The 22533-nt window shown below is 45.4% G+C and overlaps 1 protein-coding gene across 2 annotated transcripts in view; it reads right to left on the reverse strand.

Annotated features, from left to right (window-relative positions):
* FOXP1 (forkhead box P1) overlaps nt 1-22533 on the reverse strand; it is a 360388-nt gene that overhangs the window by 36921 nt on the left and 300934 nt on the right. For both annotated transcript variants that reach the window (XM_032194299.1, XM_032194301.1), the window contains 2 exons: nt 21722-21926; nt 5840-5944 (listed from right to left, as the gene is read on the reverse strand). In XM_032194299.1, coding sequence (XP_032050190.1) covers nt 5840-5944; nt 21722-21926 — 310 coding nt within the window. The remainder of the gene's footprint in view (nt 1-5839; nt 5945-21721; nt 21927-22533) is intronic.

The raw sequence follows: 22533 nt of genomic DNA on the forward strand, positions 1-22533 counted from the left end.
TTTTTCCTTAGGTAGGCTGCACTAGCTTCTATTATCCATGTAACCATCACAAGTTGAGACATCAAAACCTGGCGGCATCTCCTACACAGGGTTTTGAAAGTAAGTGCAGAAGCAGCAGTGGGTCTAAATAAATCCTATTCCCGAGGATACAACAGAATTGCAGGTAAATGTGTGGTTTTATTATTTGTTTTCAGGGTATCTTTATCCAGTTTTCCTTTTAACCTTCTCTTGCTTAATATACAATCTAATTATTTTCCATCAGACACGAGGAAGAAATTTCACTACAAATGGGTGACGATTAATATTACATTAGAAAAAAAAAATATTGCACTATTAAAATGAAAACAGAGTTATACATTCAAGGCACATTTCAAACCGACACCCAAGCCTGACAGCCCTTCAAGAATCCCAGCTCACACATCTCAAAAGATTCTTCAATAACAGGGTTGGGTTTAAGCTTATATGTCAGGGCACAATGCAGCCCTTGTTTACCACCATATGGAGGTGCACACACAGAATTCTCCAAAAGTAAAGAAAGCAAAGGCTTAAAAGGAAAGAGTCAAGAGCCTCCCTTTTGACAAAAGTAGCCTATTTCGACAGCTGATTCCCTCTTTGAAAGCATACGGCACACATAAAATAAATACAGGTCACAAAAATTAACAAATCATCATAACTGTCTAATACATCCTGGGCTGGCTGCGGAAAAACAAGATCATTTTGGATTTATATCTGTAAGTATGGGATTTCCTGGACAGCTAATATCCACAAACAATCAAACACAGAGGACCATGAGAAAGAAGCAGCATTATTTCAAATTTGAGCTGAGAGTCGTGATTTTTAAAGGGCTGAAACAGGAACCGGAGCTGAAATCTGAAGCAAGTAAATTCCTTTACTAGGCACTGATGGACACTGTTGTGTTTCTCTTGGCCTTGTTGGAAGCTTTTAGGTCACTGGGTTTGGGATATTACCACAGATGAAAATCTTAGAACCACAGCAACTACAAAAATGACAAGTACCTCGAATCTCTCCCCCATCCTCACAAAAAAAAAAAAAAAGGGGGGGGGGGGAGGGGGACACTGACTAACAATACTTCTCTGGAAAGTCAAACCTTTTTATGAGACCTGTTGCCAATATTAGTGCCACCGAATGATCTCATCTTTCATTCTGGCTAAATTCCAACACACAATTTCATTAACCCAGGTACTGCAGGTGATAAAACTCATTTTTCCCTAAAGAGACAGCTAAAAAGTACCAGTTATACATTTATGAAGTACCAGCAATCAAAATTATGGATTTTCTAAAAGGTTTTTAACTACTTTTATTGAAAGGAAAATCGCTGTCTCAGACTTTTGTGACACTATTGCTAATAATAAATTTTACCATTTAGACATAGCAGTAATATGGTAGACAGTGTCAATAAAAGTATGAAACAAAGATGATCCTCGTCTCTTAAGTAATGCTTTCTGATTACACACCGGAAATTATAACGTGAAACATAAACTAAGAGCACCTTAAAATATAAAATGCAGTAACGCAAGACAATGTGCCTCGGTGTGTACACCCGGCGTGCAAAAATATCACCCAGCACAGCACAGGCAGGCGGCTCAGCTCCTCTCTGCTCACGGCAGAAAGCGAACCAGGGGAGCGAAAATCTTTCTGTAGGTGTATAAAAGCGACATTGCACGACTTGGTTCAGGCTCACTAGCTCTGCAGCCGCTCGGGAGGCGGCTGAGGAGCGGGGCTGTTCGGCTTTGGGCTCATTTTTGGAAACTTTTCCTACCGACACGGCAGGTGTCACTAGAGGGCACTGTGGGATTTGGGCCACCCGGCCTCCTCCTGCAGCGCCTGGAGAGGTCTTGAACTTCCGCACAATGTCAGAAAGGTTAATAAGGATGTTGTAAAAGAAACTGTAGCGCTGAAACCCGGACAGCAGCTCCACAAGGAGGTGGCGGTCTCCAAAATCAAGCGACCGCTTTCGGCGCTGTGCGGACGCGGGGCAGCGGCGGCCCCACAGGCCTCCTGTCAGGAGCTGGCGGTGCGGGGAAGGCCCGAGTGTGGCCTCTGGCCTCTGCCCCATGTCCTCGTCCTCGAAATGTCCCTGTTCCACCACAGGTCCCTGCCCTGCACACTGCAGATGAGCCGGGCGCAGGGCGTTCCGCCATGCAAATGATAGCAATTAATGCCTTTGAAACAATTTACGATTTCCGGCCTACTCAACGTGTATTAGCATATACCTGGTTTCTTTAATATACACTTTGTTTTTCCAAAACCACAAACATAGTTGCTGGAATTTCATGTGGAAGTGCTTAAGGGGTTGAAAGTTAACACCTTTGTGAGCTGAGCAGTCTCACAGTTGCTGCTAAACAAAAGCCTCTTTGTAGAAGCCTTCTCGAAATGTTTTCTTAACATGTTCCAAGTAGTTTTAGGCAGGCAACTAAAGTAAACAAGATGTTACCATGATAAAAACACTTGTGAAAACATTACAGAGTGCACTTAGTAGTTTCTTTCACATAAACTCTCCTTCATTTCATCAAAGTTAATGCACATGAAGCAGATTACCAGCATCACTGTACTACGGGATTGCGGGATCTCTCCAAAGGTCTGCATCTCTCATTTAAAGGATTTATTTGTTTTTAAAATGGTACAGCCACGATTAAACACATCTAAACCACGATCAAACAACAACAACAAAAAAAGATAGAAGGGAGAATAAAACCCATATTCGATCTCCTCCTCCAATTCCTGCCCTGGATGCCTGGATACCCTGCTGAATAAACCAGCCTCCCTCCAGTAGCGATTTCCTAAACAACTTGTCGTACAGGGGCATATTTCTCTCTGCAACGGTCTTTAAACACATGCAAATGAAATCAAGGATATAGTCAATTCTGAAGGAAAGTCGCTCTGTGCTACTAATTGCTTCTTTCGCTGCCGACTGCGACGCGGGCGCTAGTTAAGACACGAGACACGTGTGCCCCCTCCAGCCTCCACCTTGCTCCCTGCAGCTTGGCAGAAGGCCACGGGGTCACAGCGGAGGGACTGGACGTGGTTTTGTTTTTAGGCCTGGGCAGCACTGGGACCGTGCGGGGTGCTCCTGTTTCATTAGGCTTGGCAGCAGCCCCCACTGCTATCAGTTAGCTCTAACTGATGCCACATCACGTGATAACCAGTGGCTGTTAGATTAAAAAACAACACTAAAACTGCAACTTATTTCTAAAAGAAATAGGGAAATAAATGCGCACAATAGCCCGAGTATCTGCTGGTTCTGATAAGCATCCTCCTGTTGGCTGTGAGTGAAAGACAACTAGGATCGTTATTTGTACAGTATTTATCTTTGAAATCAAGGGCCCTGTGGTGTACCTCACCTTGGGAACAAACACTACAGAATGATCACAGAAGAGTGTCAAATCTCTGTTTTTGATTTACCAACAGTTATGATATTTCTTCCTCAGGAGGAAAAGAAATGAACCATGTTTTAGACCTGTGAGTCCTTTTTTCTCCCTTAACTGTAGAATCATTTTATTGGCATACAGGGCTTTCATTCCACATGTAACTTCTCTTTGCTTTTCTAACAGGCCTTTTTACTGAGCTAAGTGAAATTAAGCAATGCTCAATGGATACACAAGCTGTATTTCCCTTGTAAACAAGAGCTTTTCTCTTGAGGGGCCTGTCGAAAGAGCCTCGCAGATCACATGAGTACCAGAAAGAAACTTCAAGCATCTACCTGTTATCTTTTCACTGCCTAATGAATTTTGATAAATGGCAATATAATTTAAGGACATAGGCTCCACAGGAGACTTGGAAGGCTACAGCATAATTTTATGAAGAAATGCTCACTTCTTAACAGTGTCAATCCGCTGCTTAGGGACACTCGTTTCTGCATTCATTCCGGGTTAAGCATCACTCCGAACAATAGGACTTTGTCTGGACATCGTAGAATTTGGATAATGAGAAAATTTCCACGAGCCAACGGGCTTAAGAAAGTCACACAGAATACTTCTGCTGAAAGGGTTCGATGGGGAAAAAAAGATCACTACCTTGGAAAGGGGAGCGATAAAAGAACCAGAATAGCTGGAGCTGCGAGCAGACGGAGCCGCTTCCTGCTGATGCCCAGTTAAAGCCCAGCCTGGCCTGTAATGGCTTTCAGGTTCCTTCCACCCACTGGTGGCTCCCCAGCACCTCCTTGGGGTGAGCTGGGTCTAGGCACTGAAACTTCTCCAAAACATCACCTAAAACCCATCTCGTGTCCGTCCCTATTGTAGCTCAAGGGCTGTACTTTCCACACGTGGTCACGTCAAGCTGTGCACTGCTCTGTAACAAACCCTCCTAAAACCACAAGATCTGCCCGAAACAGAGGACTACCACATCAAGCAAACGTGGCACCAGCTGACCTTATGTGACTACACACGTTACTCCAGTATCTAAGGCTACCACAGGACCTTTCCCTTGTGATAACTGCAATAAAAAATAGAATTGTTTTAAAGGTCTAAACGCTATGGTATGGCATATGAATATGAATGAGCTGGCAAGTATGGAGAGATTAGCATTTATTTCACTTAAGTGAACAACAGGATGAATTAAAAGAAACGAGGCCACCCTTCATGGAAATTTATGACTAGCACCTTCTTATTTTGTAATCCTCTTGTAATGAGAACCTTTTCATTACTGTACCATTCCTGACTGGTAATATATGTTTATATTAGGACCAGTGCTACTCCCACTGAATTCAGGAGGGTTTTGCCAGTGGAAGCAAAACTTGCCCACTCTGTTATGAGAGCAAAAAATCTATCTGCACCTCATCACCTAACAAACATCCTCCACTTGCTATCGCCTTTCCCTCCCTCACATAAAAATCCAGGAACTGTCCCAGACACAAAAGATACAGCTGGACGCTTAGGGACCAATTCTACTTATCCATCCTGATGAATTCCATGTACTTATGTGGACTAACTTCATGAGATCACCATTGTAAATGGGAGAATTTGTCCCTTTGTGCATTTAAATCACAAGCATTGCCTGGCCAGTTGGTCTTTCGAGATCTAACAATCGAATAAGCCATAATCATTTCAAAGAGATCAGTGCACAAACATTCAAGAACATGGATGCACCAAAAACATGTGTGTACCTGGTGATCTACCCAGACAGAAAACTCTTTTGTGGTAGGAACAGTTTTTGCTCCAGCTTGGAAGGGTGAGGCTGATGATTTAGCTGTGGAGCAGCCATGTGTAAGTTATTAGAGCTCTGCTGGTCCTTCCCTGCATTGGGATGCACGCATTACCACATACTAGTCCATAATGCACTGTTTATGCAACGTGTAAAACTGTGTTCTTTGGCAGCAAGGAAAGGTCTGCAGCAAACTGCAGGGGCCCAATTAATATAATTATAGTTTATTTTTAGTAGTGTAGACTTTGTTCATTAGTTACTTATTTGACATAAATTAAATTTCACGTGATGCTCTGCAATTCTCTGTTCAATTACAGAGTTAATTTAAGACTAAATTTCTAAATTAAACTGAAATCAAGGTTAAATCAAGGTTGCATTGTTTACGTTATCAATACTGCAACTTAAAAATTATTTAGATAATAATAAAAAAAAAAAGGCTGCAGAATTGCCAACAATCTATTTTATAGTAATACACTGAGCAAGACCATACTTTCCCCACGGGGCTAATTTACTATCCCCTGTTAAAACGTTCTTGAGCCTGATCCAAAAGCCACTGAAGTGAAAGGGAGCTCCCAGTTGACTTCAATGGGCTTTGCATCAGGCCCGTGGGTGAGTGACAGCACACAAAATTTCAGGGCATGCTTTCTGTACAATGCAAGTGCCAAGAAAACATTCTTACTTTAGAAACGACTGGAAGTCTTCACATACTGCTTCACAGCCTGGCCATTTGCATACGCCGTGTCCGTAGAGCGGATGGCTGTGTGAGTGCTCCTCGTGGGATAAACTGGAGGAGAGAAAGAGAAAAGAGAGAAAGTGTTGTAACTGAACGTACCGCACCAATTACTCCTCACAAAGACTCCAAAGAGCAGCAAACAACAGATCCTGAAACATCCCTAACATCTCACGGTACCCACCTGACGCTGTGCATGGGTTTTCATGCGGAATTAAATACCATTTGCAGAGTGAAACGTGTCATTCTTACTTAGCTATCCTCCTACATTTCATTCATTAATTAAAAGCTTTGTAAAGAATTTAAATTAACATGGACGGGGGAGAAATCATTTGACAGACCTGCTTAATATCCTGCTTGATATTTTGCTGAGAAATTTATGAACATTGCATATTTACAATTCAACTTCGTTGGGAAGAAAAGTCATCTCCATAAAGAGAGATATTCTTATAACACAATGCAGCCAGACCCAAGCTGTTCCACACCACTGTAGAAAGAAGAAAAGCACCAAGTTTGCAGCCTTGGCTTTTTCCCATCATGTTATCTACTTGATGGGGTGGGTGTTTCTTTTTTGTGTTTTCTTTTTGTTTGTTCCTTTTTGTTTCTTACTGCTTTTTTTTCCCCCCCAGTTTTATTTCTCTCCTCTTGCAGGCTGTTTCTTTGCACAAGTGCAGCCTTCTTACATCCCAGTAAAACAGATTCACCCATACTTTCAAATGTGAAACCCATCATAAAAAAGGAGCCATGTAATCAAAGGACTCCACAGCACGAGGGGTTAGTGGGGGCTGTTAACCTCGCTAAGATTTGGCAGCAACGTCACAGAGCTTTCTGACTACTGAAAGCAGGGTTAAAGAAAAAACTCGTATGAACACTAAGGGGTTAATCCTTCAGCGGGATTCCAATCAATACGTAATGATTTGGCTGCACTGATCCAAGTCATGAGACGCTTTGATCCAGGCCATGTGGTGCTCAGGGAAATGTATCTGTTGCACTAACTGATGAACCATATTCTAAAATATCTTCTTTATTCAACTTCTGCATGGAAACTTCTTAAGTAAAGGAATTATTTTTGCAACATTTTCCATAACCTTAGATGACTTTAAACATAAAATGTCAAAATAATATTGAAATCTCTATTTTATGCTTACACACGTATCTATTTTTCACGGCCAATCTTTTTGCTACAGCGTGCCTGTGCTGTATTATGAACTTCAAACATACACAAAGGATATGAACACATACCAGCATCTAGGTGTGGCTTTTATGACTTATTTTATCCTGGATTACAGGTAACGTTACGGATAAACACCTACTTTCTGCCATTTTATGTTTATACACATGTGGAAATGCCGTTTATTCTTGTTCTGTAATATTATCTGCCTGCGGACTGTAACAAAATTTTGTTCGTATTATTTCTCATGCACCGGATAGCAGGAGCGCTGTAAAAAATAGCCAAGAAGTGTTAACTCAAATGCAAGGAAGTTGTCTGAGAAATTCCTGCCCAGATTCCACCAGTTCTGTGTTTGGGCCCACCAATAATCTGTAGATAACCGAAGGATTTTTAATCTTTTTTTAATTCCTCTTGAAGCAAAAAGGTACAGATCTGACTGGAAAAGATATTATGAGATGCACATGAAATGAATTCATGATTTCATTAAAATATTATTTCTGACAGTTTCCAAATAGTTCTTCAAGCATAAATACATGCACTAACTACCTTATTTCCTAAAAAAAAAAAAAAAAAAAAAAAAAAAAAAAAAAAAAGCCACTGTAGGTGGAAAGACTTGCAAAGATTTTCTCTATAAGGGAATATTTCACTTAATCAGATTTTAAAACATGCAAGTGGGGAGAGGTTTTATCTGTTGAGATTTTGAAAAGAACAAAGGGACCAATGCAGTCCTTGCAAGGAAATTAGAAAATTACTACAGCACACGTTTCCTCAGTTGAAAAAGAGGGAGGACGGCTGAAGACACACTGTCCACTCCAGTTAGACATGCATATGGTCAAATGCCCTCCATACACATCGGAATAGAGTAATTTGGAAAATAATGGGTTTTGTCATCTGCTTCTACATCTGCATAAAGCAAAGTGTGAGGAAGTAGGCTTTCATGTTAACACTCCATTAAAGTCCATGAAGACTCTATATGAGAGTTATGATTTCAGTCTGTTTGGCAGAACCCAAAAAATTGTAGCCTATTAATTTACGCAGCGAGTGTTACCCATACCCCAAGACGAGTGCAGAAACGCCATGTGACACCAAGTAAGGAGTCGGTCTCCTGTGGGGTTTAAGCACTGTAAATCTCATTATAATATCAACAGCAGTCACATGGCTTAAACCCCCAGCAGGGTTTTTTAAAGTTTCTCCGCAAGAGCCTAAAGGCCATGGCCAAGTCAACGGAAAGAGTCCTACCGAGATTTGTATTTATTTTTTAAATCCAAGCGCAAATCTCCTTTCTTTCCAGGGATCTTGCACAAGACAAGACAAACTATGTAGGACATGATACCCTGGGTATTGTGTCCAAAGAAAATGAATGAATGACCAAGAGAGTATCAACTGTACACCGCGCTCAGCGTGTGCAAGGCTGGTGCTGTCAATAGCCAGGGAGACCGGCGCTGACCGTAAACAGGAACTTAAAAGGTCGTTTCTGCTAACAAGATGCTAAGCGTAATATACTTAACACCTACATACAGCTTCCACTGCCATGTGACAGAGCAGAGCAACTACTTAAACCTACCAAAAATAGATACTTCAAAGAGGAAAAAAAAGCCCTCGGTATGTAAAGAAAAACGCAGGCACCCTCCGTAGGCAGCGCCTTTCCGAAGCCAGTTACTGCGATCCCGCTCCGGGGCTTTTCAGTCGTGCGTTTCAGTGACCTTTATGTGTCACTATCAGATTACTGCTATTTTATCCATCCCACTTCTGGAGATGTTATAGATTGCCACTTGTTCGCTGGTGCAGCCTTAAGAAGCACCTCGAAACAAAACAAAGGGCGGTTTATGCAGGAACGGATATAACGCACAAAAGATACACAGCCAGTGGAAATGAATGGGGAACTCTGTTTTCCTTTAGCCGATCTAAGTACTCACTTTGTTTAAGCAAACAGAGGTGGAAAATGAAGATTTTAATCCAGTACATAAACAAACACTTCTCCGGGCACAATACGAATGTATATTTTTTAATTGCTCGATGATATTGTGTCTGCGTGCAGGCGCAGTTTCTGATGCATCCTTGGTCTCACTGCGGAGACAGACTCGCAGAAGATCCGAGCATTGGCAAGCAGAAGCAAGTTTTTGGTCTGTTTGATTTCTAATGACACATTAGAGTAGGTGTTTGTTTCTGTCACCCTCTCCTTCCCAGGAATGCGTATTCCTGGTTGGGTACTGGTGATGCAACAGCAGTTAAGTGGAAGCGATTTTGTAACAATACGACGAAGGAACACACGATGCAAAATCAAGATGTCTTTTTTTATCTTCCTTGCAAGCTATTTGCATACAAAACGCTTACCATACAATAGAATTAATTCCAAATAATGCAACAGTGCAGCGTTATTACATCAAAGCACAACAAATAACCCTCTGGCAAGTAAAATTTCTTGCGTAAGTCAGCTTATTCATGACATACGGCAAAATAACGAAATCCATGTGGGAAGCTGCAAACTGCGTAAGTGTCCACTTAGCTCTCGCTGCCTGCAGCCTGCCTTCCGGAAAGGCGGCTCCACGGGGCCAGGGCCAAGGGCCAGGTGCTCCCAGGGCCCTGGGAGCTGTGTGTGTAGCACAGGGGGCTGTACTGCTGCCTCCATCACCCTGGGAGCTCTGGAAGTGAACCACAACTCACCTACACAGTTTTGCCCAGCGAGCTTCTGGGATGTGTCTGCTGGGCTGCAGCATCACTGGGGACTTGCAGGTAGAGAAGCCGCAGGCAGCTAAGCCCAGAGGAAGAAACCGAGTGGCATTTACCCAAACTAGAGACACGAGCACAATGTACAGGGGAAAGCAGCGACCAAAGCACCAGCACGAGAGCCACCCCTGCTGTGTGGTTCACTTCTTCCATACTTACTAACCAGGTGAAAGCGGGTACCATGCTTGGAAACACTGGCAAGAAAGTCACGGTTGGATGTAAAAGCCAAGCAAGCAGAAGCCTCAGTAATAAACAGTACTTCTGCCACACAGCGGACCGTATTTTAAATATTCATGACACTGACATAGTTCATATTCCACTGTCTCCCTTCCACATCTGCTTGGGCCAACGATCTTTGCCAAAACACTGGGGGAAGTCAGGGATGTAGAGAAGCATCCTTATTTTCTATTACAGTTATGAAGCATCTGCTCACGTTTTAACAGTGCAGAACATGCCTGAGCCACCTGCACACTGAAAAAATCAATACCACATCTCCTGCTTTCCTCTTGGAAGAGGTCCGAGCCGAGCGCCCACAGAATTGCAGAATTGCCTTTTTTTAATTATTATTTTTTTACTTTTCAGAGGCAACGGGAAGTGACTTCATCTTTGCCAGGTGCCGTGAAGGCGATGGGGGTGCAAAGCCTGGGTGGGAGCACGGGGCTCAGCCTCGCACCACGCAGTGCCTCGGGTTGAGGTGGGTGGCACAGCCACGAAACGCCACCGCTGCTGCTTTCTGTCCTGTACAGGAGGGGGTGAGACACCACTGGGAACCGAGATGGGTCTCCTGTGCTCGGGACTGCCTGGGGAGCCCTAAACCTCACCAAAAGGCACAGGAGGAATAAATCTGGTGAAAATATCAAAATTCTCTGAGCCAGAAACACTTGTGATATTTAAAATCAAAATGGAAGCTGTAACGATTAAATCCTTGTAGTAACCAATTCCTAAGTCACTAACAAGAGACAAACAGCCATACTCAAATGCAAGTTTCTGTCTTCATGACAGAATCAAGTGAATAAAGGTATGTTTTGCAGTGAAGTTACAGTGGTACAAATCCTTTTGAATTAATACCCATGTGGCCTAGCACCCCTTTCCTTTCTAAATTGTGATTCAGAAAAAAATATCTATCAAGAGCAGCATTAAATCCACGTACTCAGCCTGGCTAACTATTCATGCCTCCACCCCAGCCCCAGTAACTGCCCAGAAAGCAGGTATTTGATGTGAAGAGAGAATTGTCTGAGCACAGTAAATGCCTCTCCACCGCTAGGTAAAGCTTCGCAGAGGGCCGTGGGCCTTCGGGAGAGGTGACATTTGATGTGCGTGGCCAGCGGCAGCGATATGGGGAGCTGGTGTGCAGGTTTGTGGCTGCTTTGTAAGGCTGCCTTTCTCCCCTTCCTCACTGCTTCAGTCCGCATCCAGAGCGAGAGCTAAAAGAAGCTCATGTTTTACATCAAGCCCTATTGGAAGTAACAGGAGTAGTATATTACATTTTAAATGACTACACCAATTTAAGACAAATCAGGTTAAAACTGCAGCCTACAGGCTGAAATCCTCTCTTCTAATCGGAGCGCACCAACTTGTATACTTGGGTAGGAAAAAAAAAATAAAAATCCAAAGGCCCAGCACTGCCGATGTAACAGGAGAGCAGCAGAGCACTGCCAACCCCTGCCCGACGCCCTCACGCGACCGCGGCACCGCTCCCTGCACGCCTCCTGCACGGGGAGCGCCGGGGCATTTGCAGCAAGACTAGGACAAAATCTGGCTCGTATTCCCCTGCTTCTCCACCCCCTTCCCCACAGCACACTGCGAGAGTATAACCAGACTGGATAATTAAACACATCATCTTCTGGTTTTAATCTGTGAACGGATGGTTTGGATTATTAATCAACATTATGACCCTCTAGCACTCTAAATGTACTTCGTACTTCTTCCAGTGGCAGCCCCGCTTCCCACCCTGCAGCACAACTGCCACGGGGCCCCCACAGCCACTGCCCTGCATCATCTCCTTGGAGGAACTGAGTCCATTGCTAGACTATTTAAAAGAAATGCCCATTGGAAAAAAAAAAAAAAAAAAAAAAAAAGGAGAATAAAAAAGAGAAAACCCACAGCATTGAATCCATCACTTATCAGGTGGCAATTCCATTCCTGCACTTGAATTTAGCATTAACGAGTTTCTGTACTATTTAAAACTCGTATTTTTTATTTCAACCTTGTGCCTCAGTACTGTAGTGAAAAGTACATCAAATATACCCAGACGCACATGATTTGAAACGCTGGATTTTAAATTCCAGCATTGCTAACTAATGAGAACAATTTTTTCCCTCTCCCTCTTTGTAGCATCACTTCATGTACTTACATACCATAATCACATCCTCCTAGAGCCTCTATTTTTCCAGGGTGTAGATCTTTAATTCCCTTTAATCTGTCTTCATAGCCTATTCCCTCCAACTCCTTTATCATCCTAGCTGCTCTCCTCTAGATTTGCTCCAGCTTCTCTTGATCCTTTCTGCAAGAGAGAGGCCAATTGTACATCGCGCTCTAATTGTGGTGCAACTGGTTCTGCATAATGGGGGCCAGGAAAAAGGACCGACTCGGATGCGAGATGCGTGTTTACACCACCCATGACTGCACTCACCTTCTTCGCTGCGACACGGCACAGAACATCCCACCTCTGTTGCTCAAGAGCGGCTGACGTGGCGGTTTGAGAAGGCAGTTTGGAATTTTTTAGTTCCTATCTGGGCTGCTTTCTACTTATCCTTGCTAAATCTCCTTTTATTCCTCGCTGAACTGTCTCCTAATTTACTCAGATGAAAAGGGATTGATTCAGTATCTTAGTTTAATTAGGAAAAAAATGTGATCGTACCACTTTCTGGTGTGCTTGGATTTTTTTTCTATACTTTCAGCCCAGCAGCCCCATCCTTCCTATACAGCCCGTTTGTGGGGCAGAGGGATGGGGCAATGGCAAGGCTTTGGCCCCGGTTCAGCAACGCTTTTAAGAACACACGCAAGATTAAAAAACTCAGGATTAGACCTTGAACTTCACCGAGACCGAGGTGTAAAATTACAGCCATACATACATACTTTGTAAAAAGATCCTGTTTGCCGACCTTATTTCACTGCAATTTATATTCTGTTGTTACACTTAAATATACAGCAAAAGAAAACCCCGAGAAACAAGATCTGTTCTTCTTGAACACCACAATTACGTCCTGCTACCTTTAGAGCCCAGGCAAATCTTTCCCCCCTAAACAAACCGGTGAGCCGTCAACAGATACGATTAGCATGGATTATTCACTTCGGTATCTCCCACCCCTGTCCCACAGGCGCACCCAAGGCAGCACAGAAGGTGACTGTCACATCACATAGGCGGTGACAGTCCTGCACCGCCACGGTCCTGCGGCGGCTGAAAAAGCGCCGTTTGGGAAAAACGGTCCTAAAAATAATTGTGATAAATAGTTACTCGAAGGGAGAAGCACGGTTAAGCTGCTGAATTCTCCCCGCCACCTGCTTTCCCTCCTAAGGATGCTGGTTTCAAAAAGCACTGAAATCTATAGGACACCAGCCTGTTTCCCCAGGGAAGCGCGCTGAATCATACAGGTAGTGTAAATATCAGATGCTGCTGCAGGTGCTAGGCGTCTATTTGTTTGTGTTTACTGAAAGGCATAACAAATAGTCACGCTAAAGCAGAACAACATTTGGCAGCGGGATGAGAGCTACCAGAGCAGCCATAAATCACGCTCACTTGTTTATCCTCGAACCGCTGCGCCCCGCCACGGCTCCGGCCCCCCTCTGCGGGAGCCCCTTTGCTGTGCTGTGCCCTTCCTTGGGGCACCCCGGTGGCAGCAGCAGGGCATGGGTGGCAGCGGGGCACCTGGTGTCCTCCTTGTCACTGCACAGCCAGGGAGGCTGTGCCACGTCACCTCGGCACCCAAAAAGAAGGAAAGGAGAAGATAAAGAGGGAAGAAAGAGTTGCGTGACGCAGGCGGCCAGCTACCATCGTTTACAGCTTTGCAACTTCGGAGTTAATTCGCAGTATAAACAAGGACGAAAATGTTTCTTCCGAGCAAGACTTCCTGTAAACTGTTCATTAGAGCGGGGCTGGGAGCGGGGCTGGTGCACCTGCTGATTAACCAGGCGCTCCAAGAGCAAACACAAACTGCAGCCAGCGAGATTGTTCTGGAATCCGCTCGGAGCTGATTTGTTCCCCCCCCCGTTATAAATTGGATTCCACAATAAAACAAACAGCAGAACGTAGGTTGCCGAGAGTTAAAAATCTACTTTTTACACTACATTGACCACAGCACCCACAGGCACAGCTACAATGTCTTTCTATGAATGGGACAGATTGCCATATGGATGCAGACACTGAACAAGCTGTACAACTCCTGGCGACAAGTGCCTGGGGGACTGTCCTATATTAGCACCACCTGTGCTGTGGAAATTGTGCTCTGTGTATGAAGTGGTATTTAAGGGCCCATCACGATGTTATTTTTGAGTAGGCACAAAAAGGAAAATTACAGTCAAAAGGATTCTCTGGCCAGCGGATCCGTTGCTCGGCTCCCGAGCCCGTTTCCCAAAGGATCGGTTATCGTCTCCATCCCCGCGGCCCAAACTGACGAGCTGCAACGCAAGGTGGCCGTTTCCTTCCCTGGGCTTACACCGTGGCATTAATGAGAAGAATACAACATCAAATATACATGTGTTTTTCCCGAGCATGGGGAGAAATTAGAGCCCCACGCCCCCAGAAAGCACCAGTGCTACGAAAAGTACCTGCCTGCACTGCGCACGCTGCTCTGCACAATTTTGCTGCAAGTGCAGCAGGTAGGGCACAAATCCCCAGCACCGACCTCAGCCCAACAAAAGCAGAGCCCAGCTCAGCGTGAGATGTCGAGGGAGGACGGAGAAGGGCCCTGAGCAGGACCCAGCTGCTCTACGAAGGGAGATCTCCCCCCTCTCGGACTGCAAGAAAAAAAAAAAAGGACGCCAAGAAAAAGAAAAGTAAAATAAATTGAATTAAAGAAAAACAGTTGTAAAGTGAACGTTACAACCTGGGAAAAATGATGTCATTTTATTGAAAAACTCATTTTTTTCCATTAAACCATAGTGAAATGGATAAAGTTTATAAAGCTTAATGGTGGCGTTCTACTTTAAATGCTACTCAATATCTTAGCAGCGCGGTATAACATGATATAACAGCTGTCAGGCTAACGGCCTCGCTTTTATTGAACAGCAGAGAAAATAGTCACACAAAAATCACCTAACTTCTCCGCTTTTACGGCATTTTCAAGGGTGTTTCTTTTCCACGCTCGGGCTGGGGGATGTACGCTAAAGAAATGGTGCAGCTCTTCATTAGCTCCCTGCTCAGCTCTTTGGGACAGTCAGGTCTCCTAACAAATGCTGAGGAAGGACAACTTGCACATGGGAGAAAACCCAAAAAAAAAGTAAAAAAAAAAAAAAAAAAAAGAAAAAAAATGGAAGAAAAAAAAAAAAAAAGAACAGGAATCCACAGTGCAGTAAAACAAAACCAGGTCACTTTTTAAGACCGCTACATAAACACCTCTAATAAAAGAAGAGGACAAATTTTCATTGGACTTCAAGTATTTAGACAGGAATGTTTTAGTAAAAGTTTAACTGCAAAGTGCATGCAATTAACAGAAAGCCATCAGCTATTTCTCTGCTATGTAAAAATAGCATTAAGCTGTATTAAACGCACGTGTAAGTATCTCAGTTGCAAGAAAAGGGAGGAGATATGCAAAGCACTCAGATATCAAACAATGATCTGTTGGCCAGATGGAGGAATAAAACAATACATATGCTAAAATTTGGAAAAGTTCTGTTCTGTGTCTGCCAAGGCTCACCCGATCTATTTTAAGTGCTTTTTGATACATTAGCTTAGTGTTTGGAGTTGTACAAGTGCTCATTATTACATGTGACCGGGAACCAACCAGCCGGGTGTGTTCGGGAGCTCCCTGGTGGCAGGGCACATCCCGGGGCGGCGCCAAGTGCCTACAGATGGGTTACTCAGCATCTTCTGGGGGGGGAAACAACAAAAAAAATGAACCAGAAACACCTTTCTAGGGTTTAGCAAACAGTTCTCTGAAAGCTGTAACGTGATCAAAGGACGCCCAAATGGACTGGGAGCAAACAGTCTGTGTGACTGCCAGGAGGCTCCTCAGAAAGAAGGACATGGGGGCAGGCAGCATGGGGTGCTACGGCCCCATTTCGGGTACCGGTACCAACACCAAGGGCTGCTGAGGTTTCAAACCAAAGAGCAGCAACTCCAGGTCTGAGTCACAGCCGGCACTTTTCAAAGCCCATTACCCTGAGCGCTGACTCAGACGGGGAGAGCAACGGCGGTGATTTCGGCAGCTCCGGCAGGATCGGGTCGGGTGCTGCAAGCTGTACAGTCACCGTGTGGGTGATGCTGTGACAGCCCCAGCTCTGGGCACGTCAGGAGGGAACGCAGCCACGAAAGGGAGTCACTTGGTGCCCCCAGCCAGCCCCACGAGCTGCTCAGGTGCTGGTAGGGTCCTGGTGGGGTTTGCACATAGGTCCCGTGCAGTGTCCAAGCGCCGTCGGGGAGGCAGCACCATGGGAATACCCACTGCTAAATGAGGGATGGATTTGAGGAAACCAACCCAAATTAAACTCTGATGGTGAAGTGCAAGGAGCTCAGATAACCGCGAGGAGCAGCTGGGAGGAGCCGCGGCTGAGCAGTGCTGCTGGCACCAGCGCCGAGCGAGGGCCGGGGAGCGCGTGGAGCTGCCGGCCAGGGGAGGATCGGGCCCGGGGAGCATATGGACTGCGGGCTGAAGCGTTTCATCCCGAGCATTAATAATGGACCGAAATCTGTAATTCTTAATTGTGCTGAATCCTAATGCCCTCGTCTAAGGGCCCTGGGATTTCGATGGGAGGATCAGCTGGCACGGCAGATAACAACAGTAAAACAGAGGCATTAAGCCGGAGCAGCAGAGCAGGGGTCTGCCAGGCCCTTCCGCTCGCTCCCCTTCAGAGCTTTCTCCAGCCTCCTTCCCCCTGTGACACTGGCAAGGAACAGCCATTTAAAAACCCCCGTTTATCTCATCCATCTTTCCTATGAGATGGCCGCTTGCTTAGGTGGGAGGACGGGAGGCAAGTAGGGCAGGAAGGGACACAAAGACATCAGGAGACAAACGTGGGATTGCTGCAAGATGGAGAAAGGTCTCCTGGACATGCAGTCTTCCCCTCCAACTCTTCCCCTTGCAAACAGCTGTTTCCCCAACAGATCTGCACCTTCACTGGCTCACTTCTGTAGGTACAGCCTCCAGTGAACACAGGAACGGCCCAGACACAGCGCAAGGGGTGAACCTGGGCTGTCCCGAGATGCAGAGACACCAAACACGGTAGGGGCAGGGACTTTCTGGAGGGCTCACAAGCTCAAGAGCACCTGAAAATCTCCCAGCACGTGTTCAGCCAGAGCCACCTCCACTGTAAAACCTACCCACATTGGGAATATCCCTGCACACACAGGTTTTGGGATGCCCGCTGCCCATCAGGTTACAGTCAGCAGTCACCTCAAGTGACTGCACATCCCTCAGCTCTGTTCCTCTGCTCTTCCCATGAAAATAACCAAGCTTTCCCCAAGGAAGATGCATGAAAGCCGGTCCTGTCCTTGACATCTGTAAGCCCAGCAGATGTACGGAACTGGCTGCCCTAATTTATTTATTTACCGAGGTGGAGGAAAAACGCTCGCTACTGAAGAAACCCAAATGCTGATAAGATGATGAGAGGTTTGCGTGCTGGCTGATGGTCTCACTTTCGCTTATCCTGAGTGAATACAAGTATCTATAACTAAATATTTCCCTTAGGGTACTGATGACTGAGGTATGTTTATTGCATTGAGTGAATTTATATATATAATCAGCACAATAAACATTATTAAATTGTCTGAGTAAAATCAAAGCATGAAACACACAGTCAGTGCTGAATTCTAATGATGCTGAATGCCCATGATTGCATGGGGAAAGGATCTTAACAAGCCTTGATTTGAGCTTTGGCATCCGCCTCACAAATCACACGAAATGTTCTCTCTTTAATAGTGCTGAATATTGATAAATGTCTCCGCACGGCACAACAGGGAAGTTGGTCTCTATTGGCAATCTTTACCAAAGTGTGTTTTTTCCTTCTCTACACTCAAGGGTTTACCCTGAATGATTTAATTATAATTTTCCTTGTGTAAGACAAATTAAAGAGGAGAGTAGGAGTGTCATGCCAAAGCAGATTATTTATCTCCTTAACAGATTGCTGTGCACCAAACCCCAGAGCTGCTGCTGCTGCTACTTACAGGAACGGGGCGAAATGTGGGACAAAAGCATGGATGTAATATACATTTAAAGCCCAAATGAATGAAAGCATTAACCCATTATTTATAGCTGGAATCGTTTCATTCCCGTGAAAGCCCCGTGCACAGGGCACGTATAAACCAAGCGCAGCACCAATATCCTCCCTGGCCTGTGCCCACAACAGGGGCTGCCTCCTGCTTCCGAGGGCACGTTGCTGCCCTGAAGCTTGGCCACGTCCTGTGGTGACGCTGGCCACCCGCCTGCCCTTGGCTCCGTGCCGTGCAGGAGAACTTGCCCAGCACGGCACCGGAGCTTCTTCCTCCGTGCGCAGCGGTGGCGCTGGGCCCGCGGCACGGCGACGCGTGGGCACGCCGAGCAGCCAGTGAGTGCCTTCCTCCTGCTATTTTGAAACTTCTTTACAGCGACAACGTGCTTTTACCCTGCCCGTTCAGCCGAGCTGCTGCTCACTGAGGACTCGCACACAGGTGCTTCTGCTGCCCCTGCAGCCAGCCGAGCGCCTCCTGCCTCACAGGGCTCACGCGCTGACCAGCAGGATCAGGAGCCCCATAAAACACGGCCTGAACTATCCAGCACCAAGTGCCAGCGATGACAGCGATGACAGTAACTCCCCCATAACCAACTTGCCTCCCGCAGCCCACTCCTTCTCAAAAGCCCAAGAGGGAAGAGGGGGGGGAAACAGCTTTACAGCACACCCTAAAAGTTAATGTTACCTGTATATGATTATTTATTGCTGCTGGGCAGTCGTTATGATGTGGCTGTGGTTAACTGTTAGGACACTTACAGCTTTTACTACACGCTTTTTATTGTTGTTTAAATCTAAATAAATAGCTCCTGGTCGTACCAGACCCCAGCCAGCAGTTGACTCTGCACAGAGCGTGCACCCCGGATGCGGTCGGCGCGCTCACAGAGCCCCGCACGGGCCCTCCTGCACCCACACGGTGCCAGGACGCAGCCACCCCGTGCTAAGCACCCAGCCGTGGGGCAGCAGCACCACGCACATCTCATCAAATGCTACAGGCGAGTGGGCAGGTTCTGGGTGCTCTTTGGGAGGCCCAACCCCAATGTATCAGCCTCCCCATCGCGGGGTGACAAACGCAAAGTCAGCTCAGGTCTGCACATTCATCAGGAAGGAGGTAGGGAAGTGGCAACCCCAAACCCGACAGCCCCACCTGACCTGATGGCAGGCTAGGGACCATTTCCACGAGCCCTGCTGCACTGGCAGCTCAGCTGAACCAGCTGGGCTCAAGAACAGGCACAGATTTCCCCGCACGTCCAGCCAAGCCGTGCTCCTGCCAGATCCACCGTTATTTCCAGTCCTAGCCTCTGCCATCAAAAAGCCACCAGAACTCTGCCCGTGCCTGTGCTGTTTGTAACGGGGCTAAATTTCACCTCCTGGGGGCTTTCAGGCATACACCTGATGCTGCCGCACATCCACACTCCTCTCATTGCTCACTCGCCACCCCGAGAGCCCTGGCCAGAGATAAATACCCTTCAGAAAGGAAGCCAGCTCAACGCCTCCAAACAAGAGGAGCTTCTGTGTCATCTGAAATGCAGGCAGGCACCACGGGGCCTGATGAGACTGCAACAAAACCCTTAAGTGCATCCGTAGGCATTCTTCTGCCTGTAGTCTCCTGCTCTACTTAGGGATAAAGATGTAATTCAATCACTGCAGCAAATGGATGGCGTAAACCTTCAGTGAACCAAATAGCGGCGAGATAAAGCAAACTCTGCAGCCCTTCTATTTGTATTCCTAAATACAACTATTTTTGTATTTTGATATTGAAGAGAACTCAATAGAAACCTAAGTGAAGCATAATGACAAGCTTTAACAATGCATCTATCAATTCAACAACAGAGGATTCTAAGTCTTCCAACCACATTCAGTCACAAACAATACTGTGGCATGTTTATGCCTTCCTAATTAATTTATTTGGAACTTTACTAATAAAAATGTATGTATCTCCTTGTTTGTAGATCCCGATTACCTCCAGGCCACAATTACACAACAGCACTCAGCGCTCAGACGCACAGATTTACAGTCCCACTTCACAGAACACATGAGAAAATTCTGACTTCAGCCTAGATTCGTGTTATTTCCTCTGCCTTTCAACCTACACAGCAATGGCACGTTGTCTCCTTGGCTAGACTGCCATTAGCAGACAGCACGTGTGTCTATGCAGCATCCATTTCATTGCATGAGTTTTTGTTTTATAAACTAAGAAAAACATAGATACAACAATTATTGGGAAGTCATAAACCCATCTTGTTCAGCTCCATGTGTAGCAAAAAGGGAACTTGATTGTTTAATAAGCATCGGTTTGTTTTAGCATCCCATCTAAGTCTTCATGAAAATCATGTCCTTGACACTTGCACACATTATAAACGTGTACACTAATGTTCTGCCACGTCCTTGCCATGGATAGAAAATGTTGCCTCATGCACACAGCAGTTCTTTCAAACACAGGGCGTGGTGTTCTTTTAAACCTATCCATCCCCAACACCACTATTTTCTTAATATTAGAAAGATAAAAGAGGCATTTATATAGCTTCTGTACCAATCTACTTTCAGGCCACTAGAAATACAAACTCTATGGCTTAAAAATTCCATTATCCTCTTTCTAATGAATGAAAGGAGGATGGAAAGACAAAGCCATCAGTTTCCATAAAACCCAGCTTTCACTAGCATCTGACGTAACGTTTCTAGATGGGTGAAGGGGCTCTCCTGAATGCAAAGAAGCACGATGCTCCCGGTGCACCGAGGATGCTCACGTGCTCCCCAAGACCCCTCTCCTCTGCCGCAGCGTTGGCAGCGCTGCTGCCCGCAGCCCCAGCCCGTCTATCTCACCGTGAGCAAAAGTTATGTTGTTAGACACGCCTCAGTGAAATCTGGGGGTGTAAAGAAACAAACCTGCAATAAAGCATCCTTGCGAATAAAGCAGAGCCCGTGCTGAGAAGCACATCAACAGACAACCCCTGATTTAAGCCATTTCTTCTAACAATGCGAGACTAGCAAGTATAAATTAACTCACACTTTTAAAAGCCAAACAACACCAGTTAGCTAATTTTATCAGCACTTAAAAAAAAATCACTTTGTTTTAGAGGAACCTAGCAAACTCAAGTCTAGCCTGCTTTGCAAAAGCAGGTAAATACATAGAAAAAGAGGCAAAAGTCTCAGATGTGAGGGGGTGCTGAAATTTGGCAAAAAGAAGGGGCTGTGTGCTAAAACAGCCTGTAGTGACCAACTGGTTTTGTTCTCACCTCTGGTCTGCAAACCCAAAGCGCATCAGGAGTACCACTACCCGTGATGCAAAACTCTCAAGAAAACCAGCTTACGCTCTTCACACTTTCCTCCATGCGCTTATCCAATGCACTTTTAATTAGCTCATTGTGCCCACATTGATCCAATTAACAAGCCGCAAAGATCTGAACAAAAGGAGCGTATTCTGCCCAGTGGAGACTCCATTCAACCACGCCAAAATCAGACAGAGCAAGATGGGGAGGACAAAATCGAGGCCAAGCCTGTTGGCCACCGTTCCCGACAATTCTGCCCTCATTTTAGGCACGAGGCTGGATGGCAACTCCAGCAGCACCTACCTCTCCCGTTTAGGAGTGTGGACCGATAGCTGTCCGTTAGTTGAGGCGTGTGGGTTTATTATTAAGGAGGTCTTAGACGGCGCGGACGAAGAGACGCAGGTGGTGGACAGGTCGAGGCTGCTGTGGTTGTTGCTGGCTGCCTCCTCGGCTGTGTGCGAGCTTGTCACTTCCTTCCAGAGCTGCTGCAGTTCTGTTGGAATCATGCCTGAAACAAACAAATTGGATAATTAAATCAATTAACAGCTAATTCGGCCGTCTTCAAACAGTAATTAAATCAAAGAGTCAGTAAACAAAGCCTAGTGTTAGTTTTGTGTGTGTGTGTTTACACGCATGTATTTTATTTCATATTTTTTTAAATAACTAAAGGCTAATCCCGAACGCTGCATGCCTCCTGCGACGTTTTCTGGTGTGCACCTGCGATATCTCTCCAGGGCTAAATGTGGGGTCTGGGGGAAGGAGATCCACGCCACACAACCCCCTCCCAACAGCACATGGATTATTATTGCTTTCTGTAATTTTTAGACCAGAGGGCCCGGGCCCTCCTCAGGCAGAAATCCCCCGAGCTCACAGCAAGGGCGGCCAAGGGCTGCTCTGCAGTCAGCTGGAGAAGTTTCATTTCAGCTTATTTTTTGTTGTTTTAAGGAAAATAAATACATCCTAACCTGTTTTTAAAAGGAAGGAAGGTCTGGGGGAAAAAAAAAATACTCAGCTTTATTATTATGACAACACGAACCACAATATGACTAATTTTGTGCTTAAGTTTTAAATGATGACAAATAGCTTTGTTATTAAATACAGTTTTTATTAATCAC

The sequence above is a fragment of the Aythya fuligula genome, chromosome 10 (genome assembly GCF_009819795.1).
Source record: "Aythya fuligula isolate bAytFul2 chromosome 10, bAytFul2.pri, whole genome shotgun sequence".
Taxonomy (NCBI): domain Eukaryota; kingdom Metazoa; phylum Chordata; class Aves; order Anseriformes; family Anatidae; genus Aythya; species Aythya fuligula.